General features: G+C 41.4%; 1 protein-coding gene across 1 annotated transcript in view; it reads right to left on the reverse strand.

Annotated features, from left to right (window-relative positions):
- Positions 1-19,040, reverse strand: part of LOC144762794 (CD109 antigen-like) — a 771,981-nt gene that overhangs the window by 610,891 nt on the left and 142,050 nt on the right. The window contains exon 7 of the mRNA XM_078648064.1: positions 18,651-18,735. Coding sequence (XP_078504190.1) covers positions 18,651-18,735 — 85 coding nt within the window. The remainder of the gene's footprint in view (positions 1-18,650; positions 18,736-19,040) is intronic.

Here is a 19,040-nt window from a genome sequence, read left to right on the forward strand (position 1 = left end):
CAAACTGGATTACGAGTGTAGTCCATGTCAGGAGGGCGGTGCTGCACTGGGCTGTTAGGCTCAAAGGAAAGCCTAAGACGCAGCCTGCCACCATAACAGCACCTGCAGTATGCTCCTGCATGGTGTTGGATGCATGCCACACCATGCAGGAATGGAGGTGTAATGACAGGGGGTGCAACACATGCCCCCCGCATGCACCCACCAGGCCCAGATCCAGCAGGGGGCCCTGTTAGTGCCCCTTAGTTTCCTCTCCAACACCATTTTCATGACGGAAAGACCACCATGAAAAGGGCTGTTTAAAGGCAACTCACAATATGGTCAACAGTGCCAGCAGTGGCACTGCCAGCATATTCAGCCCGGTTTCAATATGCCGGCCCAACGGGATCCTTGATCCCGGCAGAGCCAGCAGTCTCGTGGCAGTCCGACCTCCACACTCGGACTACTGCAAGTCCTGAGGACTGCCATACTCGTAATAAGCCCTAATTTCCAGAACATGCAGAACAAACAAGCACCAGTATAATTAACAAATATGCAGCTACAGGCATATCCCCAACAAGTACTAATCAGACATGAAAAAAACCCCTCTTCTATATGATAACCAAAATATATATTTTTTTTAAATGTATGCTAATAGTAATAATTCACTAACCTTAACTCAATATAAAACATGGATGATGAATGGCACATTTACATTGTGCGCCCCACCATTTAGTCAAATATACCCAATACATGTTTAATATCAAAATACCATTAGTGTACACATTTTTAGCAAACAAAGTGTAGCTCACAATAAGACGCTAACACGTAAAACAAACAAACAACTAAAACCCACAAAAAATCATCATAGATTTTGACCAGGCAATGATTTCGACCATTCCCATACACTGCAATTCAGGGGTGCTGATATTATTTTAAGCAGAACGTATGGAGGCACTTCATAAAACCCACCAAAACATTGAATATGCAAATAAACCAGAATTTGCGCACAAAATAAAAAAACAAATAGGTTTAGCATATGTACCAGTAATCATGAACCAAGAAGTGAAGTCAAATAATGGGGGTGGCACAATTCCTTCCAAGAAAAACTTGGAAGAAGATACAGTACACTCTACCAATTCTTAGAAATATCATATCTAGACTCAATAGCAACAATTGTACTTTAAAAAAAGACACTAAATTCCAACACAATTTAATCAGCCTAAAATGCAAACACCCATACGTTATGAAGATTTATTTCTAAATATCATTAAAGCAAACATAAACTACCAACCTGAATAAAAAAATCTTCAAAAGACAAATGTTGATTTAAAATAAAAATGTAGTATAATAAATATTTAAAGTACATAAACACTTTTCGATCACCTATAAAAAGTCATATATATTGACAATAAATAAAGGCACATAACATACAAAAAAATACATGAAAGGCATTCCAAAAAATAAATTATTATACATTACACTAAACAGAAAACATTACAAATGATCAAATAACACAAATTAAAAATTGACATAACTACCAAAATACTAAATAGCCTATAATTTGCCAAAATGTAAAAAATATGTAATATTTTTTTATTAAAAAATTTTCACAAACGTAATAAATGACATACATTTAAAAGTTTCAATATTAAAAAAACATATCTAACAAGTAATACATTAATTATATTTGAATTAATATCAAATATAAATATAGTTTATATCACCAAGAACCAAAAATAGGATAAACATTTTAAACATCACAATATTAAATTACATTTTAAAAATAAACAAAATATGATATAAATATCGGAAAGAATATATTAGAAAACAATGCAAACCTAACATCCTGTTATTTGAATTAATATACCAAAAATTGCAAACAATGTAAAAACGAATACAGTACACTAAAAACAAAAATCAATTACAATGATATAAAACGCAATGATATTCTTAACAACAATTACAAGTACATGTCGTGCAGGAACCTTGCGAGGCGTTGCCTTGTTAATGTTATAGGATTTATAAAGCACATAGCTGCCCAGGGGCTTCCCAGCACGGAGAGAGAGATACTGTACATAGAGAGTGGGGATTATTTATTAGTACTGTAAAAAGATTAATGTCTTCGGCTGTTTTTTGAAAATGTATTCCAGGAATCTTAGTTCACGAGGTAGTGCATTCTACAACTTAGGTGTAAGATGAAAGAAAGATCTGCCTCCCCATCTTGATCTTTTAATTCTAGTACTTCTCAATAGGTGTTCAGATTGAGTTCTTCGGCGTCTGTTGGGGACATATGACCCCACCAAGTCTCTGATTTTCCGTGGGACCCCTGTTGTTTAAACCTTTGTGTGTCAGGCAAAGTGCCTTAAATTTAATTCTAGCCTCAATCGGTAACCAGTGGATTGCTTTCAGATGCTTTCCCACTGGTTCATGGATTGGCACCTTACACAGAAAGCCTAAGTGTAGCATTCTGCACAACTTGGAGTTGTTTAATAACAATTTTGGCACCCTAAATAAAGGGAGTTTCCATGGTCAAGACGTGAGGTAGCCAATGTTTGTATTACTGTTTTTCTTTGGAATCACATCCAAAACCTTTCCGAGAATTCTGAGTAGACCATAGCTTGAAACTGCTAGTTTCTTAGCTTGAACCTTCATTGTCAGAGTCCGAGATTCTTAATTGAAGAACTTGGGGCTGGCGGGTTACCCATACAACTTGGCCAACTAGACAGAGGCCAAGGGAACGATTTATTTCAAAGGACCATCAGCTCTGTCTTGTCCCCATTCAATTTAAGACAGCTGCTTGTAATCCACTCCACCACCCTTTTGAAACATGGCACCAGTTGATCAGATTCAATATTAGTTCCAGGCACACATCAGACCACCAGTTGTCCATCATCTGCATACGATACCATGGAGATGCTTAACTCCTGGACCATGTCAGCCAGCGGACGCATGTATACATTGAACAATGTTGGACTGAGCAAGGAGCCCTGTGGCACCCCACAATCAGTGGCATCTTGTCCATGACTTGGAAAGATCTGTCTTCAAAAAGGATATCAGCCAATCCAAGGCTTTATCCTGTATACCAGTTTCCCAGAGTCTGTTTTGCAAAATGCAGTGATCCAAGGTGTGAAATGCCGCGCTTAGATCTGAAAGCAGTATAGCAGCTGAGTTGCCTTGATCAAGAGTGTTTTTTAACTCTTCTGAAACTGCTGAAAGAGCGGATTCGATGCTATGCGGTGCACAAAAGCCCATCTGCATGGTGTGAAGGCAAAGGTTGTTTCTAGCTACTCAGACAGTGCCCCCTTTACATGTTTCTCTATAAGTTTTCCAATGAATGGTAGGAGTGAGATGGGCCAATAATTATTGGGTTGTGAAGGATCTAAATTGGTTTTCTTTAAAAGTGGTCTGAATATTGCAGGTTTCCATAGTTTTGGGACTTCGCCTGCCTCTAAAGTCTGATTAAGAATTTCCACTATCAACGGGAGCACCTCCTCCATACCTTTGTAAAATACGTGAGGTGGAGCAGGATCTATGGAGAGAAAGATCTGATCTTACTCACCAGAGTTTACACAGTGTTTTTATTAATGGGAGGAAAGCAAGAGAGGGCAGGAATGGTATGGACCCCCAGATGGTCACTTTCATGCCTTATTGATATCACAGTCCCTTCCTGAAGGGAGCTATATATGCCCATAACTTTTTTGTGGGAAAAAATGGCTAGGTTATTATATTTTTCCTTAAAGAACTGAGATGGGAATGTCTTAATTTAATGTTGTTAAGGATTTCACCACTTTAAACAGCTCCTTGCGGGAATCTGACCCTGGTTAAACTTCTTTTAAAAAAACTACCCTGGGCTTCTTTAATGTTGTTGTGTTAAAGTCTGATAGCCACCTAATAGCTTGCTTTAAGCTGCAAGTCATAGTCCTTCCTCCATTTCCTTTCAAACTTTTTACAAAATGTATTCTTAGGGACGCTAGGTAAGCATTAAACCAGGGTGCCTTTTTAACATTAGTTTTTGACTTAGGAATCATCTTTGGTACAACCCTGTCTAGCGATTGGTTGATCCAGCTTTACCAACTGGTGTATCCTTTATCTACATTTCCCTTTAGGTTTGGAGCCGAAGTGTGTATCATTTCCACTCAAGCTTCCATGTTAAGCTTAGCCTATTTCTTCAACTAATTGCTGGTAGTTGGTTGAATTATATTGTGTTTTTATTGAACACCCTTATTGCCCAATGCAAAAGGAATATAAGATGGTGATCTGACCATGGCCCAGGTACTGGGGGTATGCTAAGATTTTCAGGTCATTGGAAATTAAAGGGTCAAGTATTTGTCCTTTGACATGAGTAGCGGTGGTTATAAATTGGGTTAAGTGTAGCTCCTCTTGCTCCTGCAACAGTCTCTTGACATGAGGAAGATTCAGGTCATTAAGGTGAAAATTATAACCCCCAAGAATGGTGTATGTGCTTTCCTCACTATTAAACTAGCCAAGCTGTATGTCATACTGTCCGGAAAGTCAGCACTAGATCCTGATGGTCAATATATTAACAGTCCTGAGAAGGTATATGTTGGGATAAAAGTGTTGGCGAATTGAAAGTTCTCACAATCTGAGATGGGGAGTGGGTACATAACACATTTATATTCCTCTCTTATCAAGATGGCAATTCCACCTCCCGCCTTTCCAATGTGATCCTGTCTATATATCTTAAACCCAGGAGGAGGGCCATTAGAATGCCTGGGGTAGAGTTATTATTAAGCCAGCTTTCCGTAATAAACAAGGTATCAAGGTATTGCCACTCCGGTAAAAGATGAATTTCTATTTTACGTTTAGGGAGGGAACGACTGTTAATTAGGCCCAATTTCCATGCATTAATTTCTGGTTGAGGTGTTTGGTTCAGTGTGTTATGCCTATCAGGTATTTTTAACTCATAGTTGCAATGAGAGCATACCTGAAGTCTCTCTTCGCAGCCATAGATTTGCCATCCATGGTGGCAACGTAATTCAAACGGTGGTCTAAGTATCAACAGTTAGTCCACTGTACACGGCAACCGTTTCCAAGGAATTTAAACAGGGTTCCTGGCCCCTGGTCCTGTTCCGGAGCAGACGGCACAGATGGACTTGCTTTTGGCGCACCAGATGCAGGCATCAACTGCATGCCTGTTGCCCAGCTGCCATATAGGCAGAAGACATCTGCAAAATAGCACGCCAACCTCTGGCTGCAAAGGGTGCACTCTAGGGTAGAGAGGGGTAACACCACCTCTCTACGTCTCTATAGTTGTCGATCCGGACATGCTGAGAATGAGGAGAGGCTATCGCTAACCATGCAGTAAGAACTGCTATATGTTAAAAAACCTAAAAAGCTGTCTAATAAAAGATGGTGGCACACTTTAAAGATTTAAAACTCGCCAGCTCAAAAACATGCAATAATTTGATTGGCATAACAACTCTCTCCCCTGCGAAGCGCACTCACCTGCACGCCCTCTGCCCAGCTGCCTTTTAAGCAGAAGGCATTGGAAAACTAGCACGCCAACCTCTGGCTGCGAAAGGCGCACTGTATGGTAGAGAGGGGTAACACTACCTATCTACTTCTCTAGTGTTGTCGATCCTGACCTGCCGTGAAGTAGGAGAGGCTATTGCTAACTATGCAGTAAGAACTGCTGTATGTTAAAAAGCTAAAAACCTGCCTAATAAAAGAATGTGACACTTTAAAGATTTAAAACTCGCCAGCTCAAAAACATGAAACAATTAGGCATGGCAACTCTTACCCCTGCGAAGTACACCCTATGCAGTGCCTTTTTAAAAGGCACTGCCACCTTTTAAAGTGCACCGCAGGGGGAACAACCACGCTGCCCGCCTGCCAGACTGCAAACAAGTTGTTATCTGGCAGGCAGGCAGCGCCTTTTTAAAAGGCACTGCCACCTTTTAAAGTGCACCGCAGGGGGAACAACCACGCTGTCCGCCTGCCAGACTGCAAACAAGTTGTTATCTGGCAGGTAGGCAGCGCAAGCTTTGTCAATGCTGTGGCACTGCGGTTTGCACCGCCGCACCACTGCTCTGCCAAAATCTCCTAATAGGGCACTAAATGCGCATGACTGCTTGGCCGGCCAGTTTGGCCGGATCAAGCAGTCATGTGCACTTTGCATATTCTCCACCTTGCTGTAATGGAGATCCTGGTGGGGAATATGCACAGGCTCCCTTTCCCAAACGCTGCATTGCAGCATTGTGATTGTCTCAAGGTAGCCTCTATGCCCGGGTGCTACCTGCAGCTTCTTCTGGAATGAACTGGAGAAGAGAAGCAGAGATGGAGAGGTGGCAGAAAAGGTAAGTTTTCTTTTTTAATATTTTCAACCCCATCACCCTTCCTCGTCACCCCTGTTCCCTACCAGCCGCCACTGCTGGGGTGGTCTGGCTTGTAAATGTTTACAATTAGCTCCCATGGCACACAATAGGATAGAACAAAATTAATGCAAATGCTCTCAGTGTAGTAGAGTATCATCTGTGCCTTGTGATCATCTTGGGCCACAACACAGGTTGGATGACATAATCTTACTTATAACATATCGATTGTGGTAGAACCTTTTTGGTATGAAAGAACCTCACCTTCACTAGGTAGAAGAGGAGACGCTTCTACGCTGACACTGACACAGATGTGCCTGCATGCTGAGTCTTCAGCACTCAGTGGTCTGACATCCATTGCGTGGTGTCCAACTCGTGACCAAGACGGGGTCCTTCATTCGCTCCCATCAAGCAATGGGTTTGGCTCTTTCCTAGGGGATTCTTGGCTTCACACCGACATACATGCTAGGTACATTGAGGTGCACTTAGGTAGGGTATGCCCAATAGGGTTTGCCCAATAAGAGTACGCAAAGATTACTGCTTTTATATATGCCTGCCTATATTTGTTGCTTAGCACCATATTAGAAATGTATCTACTGTTTACTCTGTTGGTGCTTGTAATCTCTTACATTTGCTTCTGTCTAGTGATTGCAAACATGTTTTATACTAGAATGGTGCTGGTTCAATGAATGCTTATTGAAAACGTCCCCAAAGTTTATTCTTTGTATCTCTCTGAGACTAAGGGGCTAATTAGGATGGCGGAAGGTTCACCACCGCCGGGCCGGCGCTGGGAGTCCTTCCGCCGTCACACAGCAATATTCCCACCAACGAATTAGGATGGCTGTGGGAATCCCAATCAGTCCGCGGCGGACGGAAATTCTGTCCGCCACCGGTCCGCCAGAAGCAATCAGTCAGATTGCTTGATGGACGGACAATGAGCCATTACATGGCGGCGGTGCCTAGCAGGCACCGCCCGTCAGATTACAATGCTGGCATCAGCCAACCTTTTCATGGCAGTGGAACCGCCAAGGAAAGGCTTGGGGGCCTGTTGGGGGCCCCCTCTGTGTTGGGGGGGTTTGCACTGGGGGGTACCCATGGTACCCCCCTACAATTCCATGCACTAAGTGGCAGGCATCGCCTACCACTCAGTGCATGGAAATGCCACGTAGTGCAAGGAAATGCAGTGCATGCCATATTAACATTGCGTATGCTGCTGCAGCCAGCAGCACCGTCCACAATGTTAAGTGCCCTGGATGCGCCCCGCAATCTGGCGGGCACATCCATATTGCAGTGGTGGGACCACCGCATGTCTGGCGGGTGGTCCCGAATACCGCAACGATGGTGGGTCCGCCTGCCATCGAAATGAGCCCCTAAGTGAGCACGATTGACTCAGCGAAAAGTACTATACTGTTTCCACGACCCCTCAAGGGTTGTCATGGTTTATGGTTGCCAGGCAGTATCCGCTCCTTGGTATGGTTCGGGAGCTTATAGTGGCACGGTGAGCTAGCTGGTCTATAGGCCGATATAGCCTGTGGGGGTGTCCGGAATCAGTCTAGACACCAATCCCTTAGTTTATGTTGTCCAATAACTGCGCAGATCCTATGTATTTTTAGGAACTACACAACAACATGACCAAAGCCAGCACGACTGTGATCCTAAACAAAACTGAGATGAAATGCAAAAATGTCTTTGCCATACGTAAAATGCCAACGCACAAGACTACCACCAAGATAATTTGGTTGTGAGAAAACATTTTATTGTCAAACGCGATCCCCAAGTTCTTTACAGAATCTTCATGGGTATTTGGTGGAGACAGACCTACTGGCCAGTGGACAGCCAAATTAAGTAAACAATTGCGCTTAAAACTGAGCACCTCAGTCTTTTTAGTGTTGCACTTAAGATGGTTATAGGCCATCCACCGAAAGACCTCAGAGAGACAGGGTTGAATGGCGCCCTGTTCAGTGGGTATCCCTTTACCAAAAGCAAAGATGATCTCGGTGTCATCCACATAAAAATTAATGTTAACAGCAAAATGATTCCACCACATTGGCCTGGGGGGGAGACATATAGATATTAAAAATTGGGGGTGCTGAATGCTGAAACCTGAGGATCTTCCACTGAGACCCTTTGGCTATCCGAGAAGTAAGGAGGAAGCCAGAGTTCTTGACCTCTGTCCTCAAGGAAAGACTTCAACCATTTCTAGGCCTTAGCCCCAATACCAACCTCCTGAAAGCCTCATCAATATGTTTATTTATGATTCGGAACACCAATGAGTTCCACATAAAAATGGACAAAAAGAGAAAGAAATATACAATGTATTATATCATGGTATTCTTGATAACAGAATAAAGTGCAATCAAAAGCATAACAATTATAATTTCACTATTCAAGTGGGGGTTAAAAGCAAACGTGACTCCATATAATCACACAGTCCAATATAAGAAGTGCTTATGCATATAAATATTTAAAAAACTTTACCCACCCAATTTCATATTTGTGCAAGACTCCATAAGACTTCATCCCTTTGAATATCCAAACATCCTCCTTTATACAGTTCAAATAGCTTTAAAAACAATTTACAATTAAAAAAAAAACGATATGCAATGCAGTGAGGACCCTTTTGCTATCAGATCTTAAACATGATGTGGGACATGGCCAATCAAAATCGTATTTGGTATTCCAAATCTTAAGCTCCTATCTAAATAATATTTTTAAACGGTTTGAAAAAGCGAAACATTTTCGCACTAACTAATTCAGAGGGGGAGGGGCAAATAAACAATTCCGAGCCTCCTCTGCGATAGTAATATTATATGGGGGAGGTTCCATACAACATACAGTTGTTTTTTTTATACATCCAACTAACCGCTATTATATCATTTCTGGAGGGCCCTGAACACAAAGATATATCTCGCTTACGACTAACTTCGTAAATAGTTTTTTTTATTATAGCTTTCACTGCAGATTTTGGTTGAGAACATGTACCACTCCCCTTGATTTCAAATAAGCTTTCCCATAATTTCCAAAAATGACACGTTTCTCTTTCAGACAGTCAAAGATTTCATGTCTTAGTGCAGCCCGAATAAAAGTTGCATTGTTTTCCAATAAGACACTTCCCCGCCTTAAACATGCAGCCATAGCAAACACATAAGTCGAGAGAAGCCAAAACTCAAGCTGAAGTGCCGCTATGCTCGCTGTACAATTCAGATTACAGATTTGGCACCTAATGTGCCCTTCCACTTTTTCAAAAGAATCCCATTGCTGAGCATCGACAGACTCACAAGCATAGCTCAACAATGGCGTGATTTTGATTTTATAAACAGATAGAACATGTGCAAAAATGTCTTTGCCCACAGCATTTATACATCCTACCAAGTACGGAGGCCTGGGAAATAACTTTACTTCTGTACTGGTCAATGTGGTAATTGCTGGAGCACTTACTCGAGAAAATCCTACCCAGATATGTGTATTGCATCACAAACTCAAGTTTATTTTTTACCTAAAAACCAATTCATATTTTTCCTGATCCCACATCCCCGAGACCTTAAAACCATGATTTTACTGTTTAAAACATTTATTTTAAGGAAGTTATCATCAGAATACTGACCAAGCTCATTAAGTCATCTTTGCAAACCTATTGGAATTAAATCCAGTAGGATGGCATTGTCTGCGTAAAGCAGACATCTCAATTCCATAGGCCTAGTTTTGTAAATCACCTCTACAGAGCCCAACCAGACTCTGGAGATCATTGATGTACAAGGAAAAGAGGAGAGGGGCTAAAAGGCACCACTGCTTCAACCCATTGTGGGTTTCCACTTTGTTGACAGATCCTTATTACCACCCATTACCAGCCTCCTGAAAGCATGATAGCAATCTGGCATGTGGAACCTTGTCGAAAGCAGCCGACAGGTCCAGCAATACCAGGACTGCCCTACTGCATGCATTTATAGTGCTTTTAATCAGTTCATAGACCTCGAACAAGGCAGTCTCAGTACTATACCTTGGCCTTAAGCCTGATTGGCTAGGATGAAGTAGCCTGATGGTCTCTAAGTAGTTAAAAAGCTGACAGTTCACAAATGTTTCCACTATCTTAGAAGGCGCGTGTAGAATGGAAATGGGCCTATAGTAGCCTGGGAAAATCAAGCCGTCTTCTAGCAGGAAGTCACAGTAAAAGTGACTAACGATTTATTCAGCAGCGCATTCAGGATTGGGTTGATAACATCAACTCCCAGCACCAAAATAGACGGGGGGCAAAGATCATTAGGAAAACCAGACTTAAGATTTAGAATAGCACCTCTAGAATCTTCTAAGGAGATTGTGTTAACTCAAGCAGACAGCAAGATGTGGTAGTGGAATGCAGATTAATGTCACCATCATCCACTTCTGCAGTCAAAGTTGCAGATAGACTTATCTGGATGTCCAGAATGTTGATGTGAAAAAATGCACCAAGTTGCTTGCACCACTCAACCGAAGGAGCCTTACTACTATGGTAGGCAGCCAGGTTTGCAAAGTCCTTTACAATCTTAAAAAATTCTTTAGATGAATCCCTTGTCCTTTCTACCCAGCCTCCGTAGTACTCTCTTTTTTTGGAGGTTATCATGGCTACATTTTTCTACAAAGCCTTTTTTTCAGTTCTTTGTATTCTGAACTCTAGTTTTTTCTCAATGCCTTTTCTATTCTTTTGCATAGTTTTTTCTCATGGGGAGGGGCCTCAATGAACCAGGGACTAGAGATATGTTTCCTGCTTGACACCCGAGTTGGGAGAAGAGCAAGTTTCTCCCCTGAAGAACTCAGTCAGAAATCATATTCATGCATATCAGAATCAATGGAGCCCAGAAGAGTTGGCTTGTTGTTTATCATAGTGAACTGTAGACTGTTATGAGAAATTTTGGAGAAAGGTATTTTATGATGAGGAGTTTCACAATTGCTGGAGGGACCTTGATGGGAAGAAGTCCAATTAAACTGGACTAAATGATGATCCTTCCAGACCAAGGGAGTGGGGTCCAGCATGGATAAACTAAGGTTGGAGAACACTAGGTCAATTTAATGACCCTCACAATGAGTGCCTTCATGATCCCTTGAGAAAGCCCTAGCGTGGCCATGATGTGTTTTAGAGCGCAGGTATCTTTTTCGGAAAAGATGTTCCAGTTAATATTGAAATCCGCAGAATAATACAGTGGATAAAATGTAAAGAAGCTTGAGAAATAGTTTCATTAAGCGAATTCAGGAAGGACCTTGCTGGCTGACCCCTACCGACTGTGCATTCAGAAAGAGACAAATTTCATGCCCTTCAGATTCTAGAATGTCAGTGGCTGGAGAAGAGGAACAGGCATACTCCTCTTTATATACGATAGTGATGATTCAGCCCCTCCTGAAGGCCTGGTCTAAATTTAGCATTTTAATCCAATTGATATCATTTTGAATAGTCGTTTTACCAAAGTGTTAAAACAGGCTGAACAACAATTGAAGAACAGTGAACACTGTTCATTTTTCACAAACATGATAGCATAAACACCCCTTCTTTTGGGCTTTTAATATAAATTCACAATATTGGCTGCATCACTTTTAATGTTTATATTGTTTTATTGTATGCCATGTTTTTTATTACCTATGGTAGGTGCCATACAATAATTAAATGTTTAAAAAGGGGAGTCTACAGAAGATCCTACAGGTAATTATATATGTGAGTGTATTATTGCTAAGCCCAAACCAATTATTTTCTCAGTCACTTTTGAAGAGAATGCTACGAGAATTTAGGTAGAGATAGTCTAATAAAGCGAGGCAATTTCTTAAACAAAATATCCCTCTCAGTCCTTCAATGTGATAGTTGAGTAAGGTGATATGGTTGGACTGACCCTACGCCAACAGCATCAATTAACAGTACAGTAACCTACTAATCTCCCTCTTTAGCACCATTAACTCATTATTTTTCACAACCCTTCTCTTTCATGTAAGGAGCTGAACATCATTTGATAAATACATTTTCATCTGCAGAGTAAACTACTGCATACTTCTCAAAAAAAGTATTCTCCTATTTGTGGCTGTAATCAAATATAATAAATGACCAAGTAAGAGAGTTTTTTATATTTCTGTGATTGTCTTTTCAAAACTGTGATTTATTAATACCAAAACCAGGTATTCTATTGAAAAATTCACAGCAGCAGGTCCTCTCATTAACTTCCAGTTACACTCTTTATAAGACAAACCACTCATAAACAAATAGGACATTTCGATGATCAGAGCCAAGTTGGAAATTGGCTCCATGACATCTTGAAAGAAATTAAGTTAGGGCACATGGTTGAAAATTGATCCCTATATGAATTTCATTTTATTCAGCCACATGTAGGTTAAGTGCGCTAGTGTGAAGCTGATAAATATCAGTCACAGTATTGACATAACATAGAGAGTTAAAAAGAAAGGTGTAAGTTCGCTAAGTGATACCAGATTCAAATGTTTGCTAGTATGTGTGAATCAAAAAAATCTCAGAGAGAGTGCTTTTGCAAGTAATCATAAATTCATTCTGTGCAAGCATTGGATTCATTTCTCCACTTGTTTAATATTTATGTGGCCATCTCACCATGCCCATTACACTTAATTCATCACCCAGTAGGATGGTGAGGTTACAAAGGCTAAATCTTCCCAACTTTGACTGAAGCAGGTTGTAGAGTGTATAAGTGATCACTAGATGAAACAGAATGCTGGTAAAATGAAGAACTTGGCGGTGGTTGAAGTTGTAAACCATTGGGCCAAATAATACTGACCTGTTGAGATGGGTCTTTTTTAATTTCTTGCTTTTGATTTTAATACATTATTCCCAGGGAAGGCTCATTCATTACAAGATACAATACCAACTCATGAACTGAAAGGCAGATGCTATAAACCAATTTATATCCCAATCAATCTATTATAATACAATTCTCCAAACCCCCGTACATTCAAACCAATCTAATGTCTGTACAAATCTCTCTTGTTCGTCTAAGTCAACATCTTAGTGCAAACAACAACACATTCATAATTACCCACAATTTTAAAGATCCTAACTCTAATAGTGACTATGCCCCACATTATGAGCATCAGCTCTTTTTAAAGGTGAATAAATTCCATGAAAGACACCACCAGAGTTGCTCTTATTTCTTTCTCCCATATTTAGAGCTTAAGGTGACCGTTCATCCCATATCCGGAGATACTTATATATAACTTGATAGTTCATTTCGTCCAAGTGCTTTAGAATCAATAAAGTGACAGTGCTTTTTTTGCCCTTCCCTCCTCTCCCTTAAATACCAAACAGCATGATCTCTGCTACTCCCATGTCCAGGATTTTCATTTCCTACAGTACTGAGGCATGCAATTGACTTTGGCATGATACCAGGTTTCCCTCTGACTAACCTTCTGCATTTTCCCTTACCAGTCACCGCTCCTGGGGCAATGGAGCATTTGCAACAAGAAGTCAGCAGAGAGAGAGCCACAAGCATGGCTATAAATATAAAGGACACTGTGCCGGAGGGCTCTGTTCTCTCAACATCTGCTAATCTGATAAGAGCCATCCTTGAGAGGGGGTCATTTTCAATCTAATTCTCCTTCCTACTAACTGGAACATCCCTCTCCAAAACGACTCTAAACATGACAGGACAAGAACATGTGGGCCCTTCCTGATCAAATTTCGGGCAGTTTATTGATACAACTGAAAAACTTTTGTTATAAAACGAGGTGTAAAATACAGCATCCAACCTTTAGAGAAGGCAATAGGATAACAATTGGCCCTCTAAGACTTGAATAACTGACATTGAAATACCTTTTTTCATTGCTTTTCATTTCACTTTACTCCAGTATACCTTTCCCATTTTCCCCATATCTTCTCAACATTCTCTTCCAATCCCGAATCCAAGTACAGTCCTTTATATAAATAACTCAAAGTTGTATTTAATTTATGTTCTCTAAACATTCGTTTGACTTGTTTCCATGAAGAATCAATATCCACTCGCAACAAATTATGGAACTTATTTGAGTATACATAAAAAAGTGGGAGTGCTCAAAGTTTTTTCCTGAAGACAAGGCTGGGGGAGATTTTAATATAGCACGATAACACAAAATTCCGACCATAAAAATAGATGAATCTTCCCATTTACTTATAATAGCTTCAACAGGCTAGGAGCGAGAAATTTGCAATACCTCAGTGGAGATTGGCAATAACAGTGGGAATTTTACATTTAGGGCCATATGTATCAAGCAAATTAGCAATCGCAATGGCCGAAATTCGCAGAATTTCGGCCTTTGCGAATGCTAATTTGCTAAATGGAATGTATGAAACATTTTCGCAGCAAAATAAGGAATCGCAAAATTTGCCATTCCTTATTTTGCGATTGCACTTAAGGAATCTCAAATTTAGCGATTCCTTAAATGCAATGTATCAAATAAAAATTAATGCAAACATGCCCATAAGGATTCGCAAATTACCACCAACTTCTAGTTGGTGGTAAGTTGCGAATTCTTTTGAAAAAGCAATTTATTTAACATCCAAAGGTGGCATATGACGCTCATACATGCCCTTAGGGCATGTATGTGCGCCATATGCCCACACATGTCATTTTCAGGGGTGCAGCAAGGTGTTCTTGTGACACCCCTGCACCCTTGAAAATATTCGCAATTTGCGATTAGCAAATTGCTAATCGCAAATATCCCCTTCATTCCTATGGGCCTCCTGGTCCATAAAAATGAATGGGAAAATTGCGATTAGCAATTTGCTAATCGCAATTTAGGAATGTTAAGGAATCGCTAATAATAAGCGATTTCCTACATACATACCATTTTGCGATTTCTAAATAGCGATTCCTTAAAATTCGCTATTTAGAAATCGCAAATGGTGAGGATGATACATATGGCCCTAAGTCTTTTAAAAACCAGATTAGGTTTAATGACTTGCATCTTACTTTTTTAGATGATTTTGCTGGACTACCTTAGGACCCGAGTCTCTAAGATCTCTAAGATGAAACTATTGAAACAGTGAGATGGGGCTTGTCCAGCTTCAACTACTTGTTCCAACAATTTCGAAATTCATTCAGTTTGAAGTTGGTTTTACCTTGTCAATTTTCATTCAGATTAGTCAATGGGGCACAGAATGATTTGGGGTGGTCAATCTGAACCAAATAACACTGGGATTTGAGCTGAATTACATTAAATATGGACTATGGGTAGCATATTACTTGATTAGCATTTCATTGTGGTTTGGTGTGAATACGTTCAGAACCTTTTGAGACATCTGCGTCAATAAAATAGAAAGTATTATGTGGCATTTGAAGTGTTACTCCATTGTGCACATCCACTACTATATTTGATTTTGATACTCTAGGATGGGCCTATCTCCTGTTGGTGCTGGAAGGCTAGGGGCTAGGTCCCGAGTCCCTGGGCTGGATCAAATTGCTGTACATGGCCCCCCACAAAAGTAAAGACGGGTCACCAGATCTCATGCAAGTTCGAATAGTACGGGGCACTAGACAGGGTTGCTCCCTATCCCCCATTATATTTGCCCTAGCGATGGAACCACCGGTATGCCAGCTGAGGACTAGAGGCCCAGATTGGGGTGTGCACGTGGGGATAGATTGGCATATAATATCGCTGTACACAGTTGACGCCCATATATACATCAGAAATCACGACATTTGCTGCCGGGTTTGTTTGAACTACTGGAGCAATTTGAGAAAATCACTGGCCTCAAGATCAATTGAGAGAAATCTTGCTTGTTTGCCTTGTGAAACAGACCGAATGGGCGGAGTTGCAGACCGAGCAACTACCCTGGAGCATGGAAACAGTTTGCTACCTTGGGGTCAATGTCTATCATTTGGACAGCGGCGTGCCATTGCCTGGCCTTCTGGTGGCGTCTGTCGCTCTCGCCTATGGGGCGCATGTCCACAACAAAAATGCTGGTTCTGCCTCGTTTCCTGTACCTATTCGTGGCCCTACCAATAGTGCCCATGTGTTCTCGCTTTAAAGAGTTATGGGGTCTCTTGTCGGAACTGGTTTGGGGAGGAGGGTCGTCAAAGAGTTTAAACAGCCATGCTCCAGAGTCCCTTGATGGCACAGATTCTGGGGGTGCAGGACCTTGAACTTGATTATGCTGCGGCCCAACTGCAATGGCCTATGAAATGGTTGGCTGACGATACGATGGCTGAGAGGAAGGCTATTTGAGGCTAGCTGCGGGAACCAAGATATTGGATTGGTTTCTGGATAGGAGCAGCACATAGCGAGGACTTGGGTTAGCGTCCGTAGCAAGACTCTTCTGGAACAGATATATTCAATCCCGGCACCACTGGGCACCGTACTCCCGCAGTGGTCACTCTGGAGTGTACCAAGTGTGAGAACCCTGTTAGCAACACATGGCCCCACATCATTAGGGGAGACCAAGCTTAGCAGGGTGGGAGACCTATATGCACAGATGGTTCTTTGTCCCTTCCCTGACTTGCAGGCTTCTCAGGGCCTGGGAACCTGCTTTTTCTGGCATATAATAAGTTTATTTTGGAGAAGTGGGACACTTGGAGGATGGGGTAGCAGGAACGAGCGAATCATGAGGAGGTCCAATGTGTCCTTACCCACGGGATGGGCAGAAAAGCTGTAACCATGTTATATGGGGCACTGTCAAATGCACCTAATACATAGGCTTTGCACAGTAAGACTAAATGGGAGGAGGATCTGGGAGTAGTTTTCTCCACCAAGCAGTGAGAGATGGCACTTGGGTATGTAAGTGAGTGTTGCGCAATACCTGCCTGGAGTTTATGCTATTTAACTACCTACACCGGGCCTACCTCACCAAGTGCATAAGATATTCCAACTCTTGTCTACTGAATTCCTGTGCCGCAGAAACCCTGACACAACATTTCTCCACATGGTGTGGGGGTGCCTGGTGCTAGCACAGATGTGGGTGAAAGTAATGGAGGTTATATCTCAAGTAGTTGACCTCCAACCCCCAACGTTGTTTATTGGGGATAACGGTTAGGACAAAAAAAAGGCATTTCATGAAGTTCGTGGATTTAGCCATGATTTTATTTAAATGCCAGATAACAATGTCTTGGAAGTCGGCCACAAATGGGCAGTGGCGGAGGACGATGCCATGTCCCGGGATGTTCTCAGGCAAGGCGAATTAGACTGGCGCTGCCACATTGTGGGATATGTATGTATTCAAGCTGCAGAACAGACAAGGTGCCCCAGATGCTGGGGTCTAGCCCTAGGCAGAGGGTAGAGCATCCAGTTATTGGTGAAGCCTTTGGGACCCCTGGTCGCCCCCACCCTTTCCCCCACTCTGACGCAACTCCTGTGGCATTGTCAAATTGGTATGGTCACCCGGCAACAGTGATGTTGCTCCAACTGCAAAAGTTCTTTGTTGAGGTTGTATTATCGTTAATATGTCTGGATGCCTTTCACGACCCCCAAAGGTTCCTGGACTCCGGCAGGGCATATTAGTTGCTGTTTATTGGTATAGTCAGGCCCAGCTTGTATGCGAGTTGTGTGCCACTGTTTCTCGATGCATGCCATGGTACTTTTTATTTGTTTATGGTGATGGTCTATCTATGAAAATGCAATAAAGATATATTATACAATACAAAAATGCACCAGTACGTTTGAGCATAGTTGAACATGTAGTTTTAGAAGGGTTTGAGACCTGACACAACCTGATTTTCATGACAAAGAATTTGCACTGGCCACCATTAGTCAGTGCAGGGAGTTCAACAACCATTCACATATCTTGGCTGTTCTTCGAGGCTACATAAGGGGAAAGGCAGCACTCCGTAACCCTGGGATTTAGGTGACATCCCAGAACTGTTAAACATGTTTTCTTTTTGCATAAAAGTTTACATTAGCATGCTGCGTTTAAGAACCAAAAACAGGTTAACAAACTGCCAAAAAACAAGAAAGCAGAACATAACACTTATAACATAAAACAGAAAGATCTCGCGAGGTTATGTGGGTATGATGGCTGTGTGCAAGACATCTTTGCAGACCCTTCTGCACATGGCCGAAGGGAAATGGGGGTTGGGATCAGGGCATGGCTAGAGGGAAAGCTGGTGGTACCAAGAGCCCGCTAAAACCTGTCAGAAGCAGGGAGTCTCAATTTCTCTGGGTTCAGGGCTCGCCACTGCTCACCATTTCAGTGGTTTCTAGGTTTTGAATGTCACCATAATGTTACATTTTAACATGAGGAATTTGTTTAATCCAGTAAGGAATGTGTGTGCCCCCAAAAATGCATACGCACTCATTGACACTCATTTTACGTGTGCACAAAGACGTATTTGCTTTCATGTACACATTAGACTGAAAATATGAGAGCATTTACTTTGCCAATTAAATATTTACTTTGCAGTGATGGTCCCCGTTAATTCACTTTTGATCACCGAAAGATGAGAGGATGTTGCTAAAAGAACTTCAAACTTTGGCAACACTGAAAAAGATCAAACAGAAACGAAAATATATATTTTAAGTGAAATGACATTTCGCGTTAAAAAAGATAGGTTATGTTCATATAACACTTTGTAGCTAAATCATTGTTTAAATTTGTTACAAAATATGGGCCGGAAAAGAAGTAAAGATGTACAGAATAATTAAGATGAACACAATCTGTGGAAGTTGTGAAAAACGACACCATGAAAAGCAAGCAAAACTATTTTAACTCAGAAAAGAGAATATTTATTTGAAGATAGTACATGGATGGGGGGAGGGGGGGCATACACTTCCTAGAACGTCAGG

The sequence above is a fragment of the Lissotriton helveticus genome, chromosome 6 (genome assembly GCF_964261635.1).
Source record: "Lissotriton helveticus chromosome 6, aLisHel1.1, whole genome shotgun sequence".
Lineage (NCBI taxonomy): Eukaryota > Metazoa > Chordata > Amphibia > Caudata > Salamandridae > Lissotriton > Lissotriton helveticus.